Source organism: Rhincodon typus, unplaced genomic scaffold (assembly GCF_021869965.1).
Source record: "Rhincodon typus isolate 14 unplaced genomic scaffold, sRhiTyp1.1 hic_rhity00010045, whole genome shotgun sequence".
NCBI lineage: Eukaryota > Metazoa > Chordata > Chondrichthyes > Orectolobiformes > Rhincodontidae > Rhincodon > Rhincodon typus.
In genome coordinates, this window is record NW_025975683.1 from 1 (window position 1) to 7,812 (window position 7,812).

A 7,812-nucleotide genomic window follows, 5' to 3' on the forward strand; every position below is an offset into this window, starting at 1 on the left:
TTGTCCCCAACCTCCTCACTCCGTGTTTCCATGTCCCAGCCCTTCTCTGTATCTGTTAGTCATCATCCGGGCCGGGACTAGATCATCAACCTGATCCGGAAGGGAACCCGAAAGAAGTGTAAATCTGGAACAAAAACAGAAGTTGCTGGAAAAGCTCAGCAGGTCTGGCAGCGTCTGTGAAGAAAGTCCTCAGGAAGGGTCACCGGACCCGAAACGTTAATTCTTGTTTTTTTTCTTCATAAATGCTGCTAGATTTGCTGAGCTTCTCCAGCAATTTCTGTTTTTTTTTCCGGACCAGGAAGGTAATCTGTTGGAAAGGGGCTCACTGTGTTTTCTTGTTGCAGGGACACAACGCACAGAAACTACTCCTGCTGCTGCTAAATGTTGTTGCTGTTTCAGGTCAGTGCTGTGACTGTTGGGACATTTCAGCAGTGATCAAACGCTTGGGTGGGGTGGGGGGACACCTGGAATTCATCTTGCTTTTAAGGTGCTGTGTGGGCTGCAAGTGGATCCATTGAGGGAGTGGGCACAGTAGCTTTGGATCCCACACCAGGATCACCAGAGAAGACTGAAAGAAAGACATTTAATGTCTTCAGATTAATCCCTGGGATGGGAACAGTGGCATCTGCACACTGAGCAATACTCGGTGACACAGGGAGGGGAAACTGGGATCCAGTGGGATTGGGATAGGATCCTGAGCAGTAGGAATCAGGAATCTGGGACAGTTCTGGGATCAAACAGAACTGTGAATTGTCTAGTAATGTGAGTGTGGGATTGGGCTTTCAGCCATAGCAGGAGGCAGACGTGAACAGGAGGGAGGAGCAAATTCTGACAGGTTAGTGGTGGAGGGAGATGAGGATCCACGTGGTCTCAGCCCCTTTCAGACCATCATTGCCTCACACCCTGCACACTGCACTTGCCTGTCACTGTCTCAAGAAACTGTTGATAACCCTCACCCCATCCTTGGGTATCCCCTCCCTATCCATTCCTGACTTTACATTCACGTGTCAGTTCTTTGGCCCTGAGCTTCACCTCACAGTGTGCCCCGTCCCATTTTACACTCACCTAATGCCCCCAATCTCCAGCGTGTGTCCAAATGGGAAACATGTGATTCAAAGTGCTGGCTTGCTGGCCAGCTGCTCAGTGCTGACAAATATCCAGCACAAGCTGCTTTTAGTTGAAGATCCTCAATGTCCAAGCTTTAACCTTCCCACGGAAATGAAAGCAGTGAGTTACTGATCAGAGCTTTTGGTAAATCCAGAATCGCAGTGTAACCATGTGAAGCTTGGGATGCAATGTACCAGCAGGGACGTTATATCTATGGATAAATACTTTCAATCTTTTCCAGGTGACTCGCCTGTCCCAGTTTCTGGGTTCCTTGGGGAGCAGGTTGTGTTGCCCTGTACCTACAAAGGGAATGTCTCAGTCTCTGATTTACTAGTTGTCTGGGGGAGACATGAGAGGGAAATTGTACACCAGTTTGTTGATGGGAATGATGATTTGAGAGAACAAGACCCACTGTTCAGAAACAGAACAAACCTGTTCAAAGATCAACTGGAATTTGGCAACTGGTCAGTTCTGATTGCTGACCTCAACAAGACAGACCCGGGGGAGTTTCAGTGTCACATTTATAAGAGAATGGCTGCGGATCTTTCATTGGAACAGACTGATCACGTCCATCTCTTTGTAAGAGGTGAGAGTGATATCTGATATTCGCTATTTAATCTTTGAATTTCTGTCTGTGGTTGAGCTGGAGTTATGCCACTATGAGTCAATTTAAATTGTGTATAGAGAGTTTTCCCCAATAAAAGTGACCATGAAGCTATTGGAGAAACCCCAACTAGTTCACTCATGTCCCTTTAGGGAAGGAAACCTGCTGTACTTACTCTGTCTGTGTCTATGTGTGACTCCAGACCCACATTCACCTGGGGGTCATTTAACTGATTTGCCAAATCAGTACAGAGGACAGTGAGTTTCTATCTCACCATTACAAAGAGGAACAGGAATAAAAGTGAACAGATCACTGATTGTGACCCAGGGACTGAATCAGGAAACCACAAACACGCACTCAGCCCAGTCGACTCTGCAAGGACCCATCACTAAAATCTGGGGTCTGGTGTCAGTATGCTGGGCTGTGTGATATGACAGAATCCCCTGTAGACCCCAGACTGCACTATCACCATCCCAGGCTGTGTCCAATCACACCAGTGGGATACAGTCAGGAGGGAGAGAGCTGATTGGTCTTCTCAACATTGACTCTTGAGCCTCATGAAGCCTCTCAGCCTCGGGTCAAACGTGGGCCTGGAAACCTCCTGCTGATTTTGACCGACTCAGCACCACTTGGAGGAAGCACTGAGGGTCACACAGACACAGAATCTACTGAGTGGGTCTTCCCTGTCCATCCCCAAAGGTAACTCAGTAATGAACTCCACCGAGTGAGCTGGCTGAGCCCTGAAGGGCAGAGCTACCAAACTGGGTGATGGAAGGGGTTAACGGTGTCAGAACCTGCACTTCCTCCCCAGAAACATGGTCCTTCTGTGCCTGAGGTTGGTGTGCAGGAGGTGGGACCACAGCACCCCCCAAGCAGCCTTTACAAGACCCAGTGCACTGAGCTTGAAAGTGTCCCATGCGGCCCAGGATCCTGTGAGGATTGTCCCCACAGGGGGATGTCAGCTGCTGGGAATGATCCTGATCAGGGTAACTCTGGAAAACTTCCATTCTACCCTTCACGGTTAATGCAATCCTGAACTTGCCTGTCACTGTCTCAAGAAACTGTTGATAACCCTCACCGGGAATTTTCACTCCCGATCCTGTTCCTGATCGGTTTGACCTCAGCCTCTCTGGATGTGTTTCCCTAAAACCCGATATAGTTCTGAACATTTCTGCAGTTTGTTTCACGCACCATACTAAACACATGATGTTTTCTTTACAGCGAGCTCCTACACCTGGACCGAACACACCTGTACCAGGTAAATATGTTTCTAAACTACTGCATGTGTTTTCAACTCTTAGATTTGATAATGCTGGATAGACAGGGAGGGACATTGGAAGGTTTGAAATGCTGTGTGATATTTTCCCACAGAGTGACTCTGTAAGAGTGAGTGGTGTGGGTCACTGTTACCTGGAACTGGTCCTTAAACTCCATGGAATTGTTAGTTCTGTTTCTGAGACTCCCCTTGTTGTCCCTGAGATATAGAACTGTGAGGATTCCTGCTTCCCACTAGTATTAGTGTTTCTGGAATTCTGTGTGGAGAGTCTCAGTACGATTTGAACGGAACACACCTGTTGGGAAACTGATGGGGTTAGGAGTGATGCTGGTTGAAGTCAGTGGAGAGTAATATTGATCCAGGTGTAACCTGCCCTTCCACCCCGTCCCAGGGAGAAAGGGAATTTTCTCACAGTTTTCAGATTTACTTGGTTCCATGTGTGACTATGTTTTTCCAGTCGAAAAATAAAATGAGGTATTGTGTACACTGTACAGGGAATTTTTGTCATAAATGGAGCAATCCTCAGCTTTAATCTTCCAATGGAAATGAAATCATTAAGTCATTGATCACAACTCCTTGAAAATCCAGTATCAGTTTTACATTTTAAAGTCAGTTTCTTCATAAAAAAATCTGGAAATAGAGAATTGGTCCCAATAAAAGTGACCATGAAGCCTTTGGATTGTTGTAAGAAACCAACTGGTTCACTCATGTCCCTTTAGGGAAGGAAACCTTGTCGTCCTTACCCTGTCTGGTCTATGTGATTCCAGTCCCACATTAACCTGGGGGACTTTTCGCTGCCCTCTTTAATTGTCTGAGCACATCAGTCAGTTTGTATCAAACCTCCTGGACAGGAAAATCCACAAGCAAACAGAGTGGATCACTGGCTGTGAGCACAGCACAGCAATGACGCACCCAGCCCAGCTGACCCTGCAATGGCCCCCTCACTAACATCTGGGGATTGGTGTCCAACTTGGCAGACTGTGGGACATAGTCACACTGACAGAAAAAACACAACATCCCAGACTCCCCTATCACCATCCCTGGGTATGCTGTGTCCCATTGGAAGGACAGGCCCACCAGAGGTGAGGGTGCAGTGAGGTACAGTCTGTAGGGAATGACCCTGGAGTGAAGGCAGTGGGATATAATATTGACCCAGTTGTAAAGCACATTCCACTCTATCATGGAGGGTTCCCAGCAGAAAAAGAATTTTAAAGTAAATTAATTTCAGCAACTGTTGGGATTAATTGAAGGGAAGTTGTTGTTGGTTAGTGTTCTCTCTATAATTCTCTCTGTTGGAAAGCATGTATTGATCCTATTGTGGGGCAGTGTGTGTGTGTTTACATGGAGCTGTGGGGTGGTCTGGTAGGTGTGTGATTATTGGGATCTAACCTCCCACATCCCTCCAGGACTGGAATTACCCAGGGATCTGTTTGTACTGGGGCTGGTTCTGAAACACTAGGTGCTGAGGTTCTCTGCTGTTAGTTTTGTTCGTATGTCCCATTCTGTTAATGGCATCATTCTGTCTCCAGGTCCTGGATTCTCCACTGGAGCAAAAGTTGGATTGGGAATTGGAATCGCTGCCATTTCAGTTGTCTTCTTTGCAATTGGGGTTTACAAAGTCAGAAAACAAGACAGATGGTGAGTTATGGAATGTTCCACTATTTCCATTGTAACCCTTTTATCTTTGTATAACATTGTGTGAAATGTTGCTGGGCTCTGTCCCTGTCCATTCTCTGAGCTGTGAGGATGCTTCAATCCAGCCTGTCATTGAGCAGCATCATCCAGTCACTACCAGGTTGTCATCCTCTCGCTGCTGAACAGTCCCCGTGGATTGGAATGGACCACTGGAGAGCCAGAGGATGGGACATAGATTTGGAATTTCAGGAGGAATTTGAGAAGGTGCCGCACAGTAGGTTGTTGTACAAGAAAAGGGCGCAGTTGAATAGGGGTGTTGTGGTGGTGGTTGGGGGGGAGGGGCGTAATATAGCATGGATTTAAGGTTAGCTAATGGACAGGAACAGAGCAGGAACAATTGGGTCGTTTTCAGTTTTCAGGACGTAACTGGTGCTGCAAGGATCAGTGCTGGGACCTCAGAGACTCTCAATCTATATCAGGGACTGAGATGAGGGGACAGAGTGGAATTGTCCCAGTTTGCTGATGATACAAAGCTCAGTGGGAAAGTAAGCTGTGAGGAGGATACCGAGGCTGCAAACAGGGAATAAGCTGGTTCATGTTTATACTCCATATGTTTGTGGGCGCTTCATCGTTAAATCTATTTCAGTTTCCGAAATGGACAGATTTGAATATTCCCATCCTTTTTCAAATCCCTCCATGGCCTCAGCCCTCCCTGTCTGTACCCACCTTCAGCTGTACAGCCCTCAGATCTCTGTGCCCCTGTATCCCTGAGATTTCCATTGCTGCCCCATTGGTGGCTCTGCCTTCAGCTGCCTGGCTCTGAGGCTCAGCAATTCACAACGTAAACCTCGTTGTCTGAGTTTACGCAGATTTGTCTCTCCACCTCTCTCCTTCCTCCCACACCAAGCTTCGGTTAATCCACAGAAGCTACCCTCCTGGCTGAAATACCCCCATGTTGCTCCATGTCAAATTTTGTTTGAACCCTCCAGTGTTTGGTGTTAAAGATGCTTTACAAATGCAAGTTGTCGTTGCTCAGTTTCCTCTTGGACTTTGCAAACCTGCCCCTTTACCCTGGATATAGGAGGGTTCGGTCACTGGGAAGCCCACCTCAGATTTCCTTATTTCTGTGCTCACTGTGTTTCCCCAAATACCCCCCTCACAGTGAGAGGAGGAACTACTGTAGGGTTCTCTCACACTCCCCTCTGGCCCTCCCTCTGTCGGTCAGCACAGCTCCTGTGGAGTGTCCAGGTCTTGCCCATTGCCTCCCCGACAAACCTCCTCTCCTCTACACTCTGTGCACCTTCGCCATGCAGCAACTGTCACCCATTTTCCAGCTGCAATTGGTCCCCAGGATGGTGAGTGTCATGTAATGGGTCTGTGCTCCTGAACATCTCCTTTACACAGCGTCCAATGTTGGATTCCTTTAATGTAACCTGTGATCTACTGTTTTTGCTCTCCTAGGAATTATGTTAAAAACCCATACTCCAACAATCAAAATGAAGCATCGAATGGTATCCCTTTGACAGAGGTGACCTGTTCAGGTGAAGCACGGAGCCTTGTACCAACAGCACCTGAGCATCAGGATGGAGCGGCTGGAGAACAAAACCTTCTGGGGAACGGGGCTGTCCAGCACTAAGTGAGTTACCCCAGGCATTGAGCCTGGCTCAGGGAGGGGGAAATCAGCCCAGTATTGTGGTGATCGAGTGATTGCTGGTGCAAAGTCTGAGCTCAGGATTGGGATCAACAGTCAATTCCCACCTTGCACAAACCCTTCTGAGCAGCACCATCTCAGGATGGAACATCCCAGTGGAAGTGTTATCTTCGATTCTGTGCACTATATCAGTGTTCCTGTTATATACCTTGTGCAAAGCCAGGTTCTGTATTACCTGAACTCTAACTGAAACACTAATGCTGTTACATATTTTTCTCAGGTAATTTCCTCATTTACGACTTAATTTCTAATTTACTAACTTCTTCGTGTGGGTGATGCTGCCAGGACCCCATTTGTATTCCATTTTGACTTGCGCCATTGCAGTCCTTGTAGTGATGGTGCTCCCACAGTGGGCTTCAGAAACTTTCTCTGCAGCATCATCTACTGGGCAAAGCCAGGAACTACAGCATTGCCAGCAACTGTTTCATATCAGGATTCAGATTCTGGATGTTTACACGTTGAAAATGCCTCTTGCCAACAATTGTACAGATTATATGTCCTGTAAATGTGACTGTTAATTTTCTACATAAATATTTTGTTTCCAATCCTATTTTGATATATTTTGTTTATGAATAAAATATTTAAAAATATTTTATTTATGAATCTCATATGTAGTTGTTTCTTTTTGGTATGTACTGGTTGCTCCAGGATGCAATGAAAGGGAAGCTGGTGCAAATATGTATGATATCTGTTTAAAAGGCAGTGAAAGTCAAACCCCTTTGATAATTAAATCGACACACAAGCCCCAATCTGTTGTGACAGAAGTAGAGCTTCCCTTCTAATAATTATCCCAGAATCACCCAGAGAAGCTTGCCTTTCATTTCGTAATCTGTTAAGAGTGGATATAAGAAAGCAAATCCCTGATCCACTCTATAAATAGCAAGAAACTATTTATTTATTTAACCCTAAAAATGAACAAATTAACAGAATTATTAACAAACTAAACAATTCCTCCCTGACGACCAGCTATTCCTTCACTGAACTAAATTCTACTGAAATGCTACAAAAACAGACATTACTGGAAAAGCTCATTAGGTCTGGGAGAATCTGTGAATGAAAAAAATCAGAGTTAACATTTCGGGTCTGGTGACCCTTTCTCAGAACTGATGGTAGCTGGGAAAATGTCAGTTTATATGCAAACAAAAAGGAGGAGGATGGTGGAGAGTAATTGATATGATAGAGCTGGAAGACAGAGAGGAGCAGTTGGATAGACAAAGGAGTTGATAAAATTTTGGCTAGGAGAGTGAATAGGGAGTCAATGAGAGGCAGTCACTGAAGAATGGGATATGGCTATGGAAACAAGTTTTAGCAAACACTTGGTCAAACACCAAGAGTGACAGTGAAATTAATGTCAGTGGACAAGAAGAAAGATTGAAACGGTAATCCCGTCGGAGAGAGGAACAGAACTTCTTCAAGGTGGGCGTACTTAACAGACATGTGGCAGTGAGTTAAATACTAAAGAAAAACCAAAGGAATTGC

At 45.8% G+C, this 7,812-nt stretch overlaps 1 protein-coding gene across 2 annotated transcripts; it reads left to right on the forward strand.

Annotated features, from left to right (window-relative positions):
* The first annotated feature begins 209 nt into the window (after nt 1–209).
* LOC125482419 (V-set domain-containing T-cell activation inhibitor 1-like) lies at nt 210–6,928 on the forward strand. 2 transcript variants are annotated; one of them, XM_048594489.1, is made up of 5 exons: nt 210–399; nt 1,349–1,693; nt 2,933–2,969; nt 4,517–4,625; nt 6,084–6,928. In XM_048594489.1, exons 1-5 carry the CDS (start codon nt 243–245, stop codon nt 6,093–6,095), a joined length of 660 nt encoding a protein of 219 aa, XP_048450446.1. In that variant the 5' UTR covers nt 210–242; the 3' UTR covers nt 6,096–6,928. The 2 variants fall into 2 exon arrangements, with proteins under 2 accessions (XP_048450446.1, XP_048450447.1); XM_048594490.1 differs by lacking the exon at nt 1,349–1,693.
* Nucleotides 6,929–7,812: the final 884 nt, after the last annotated feature.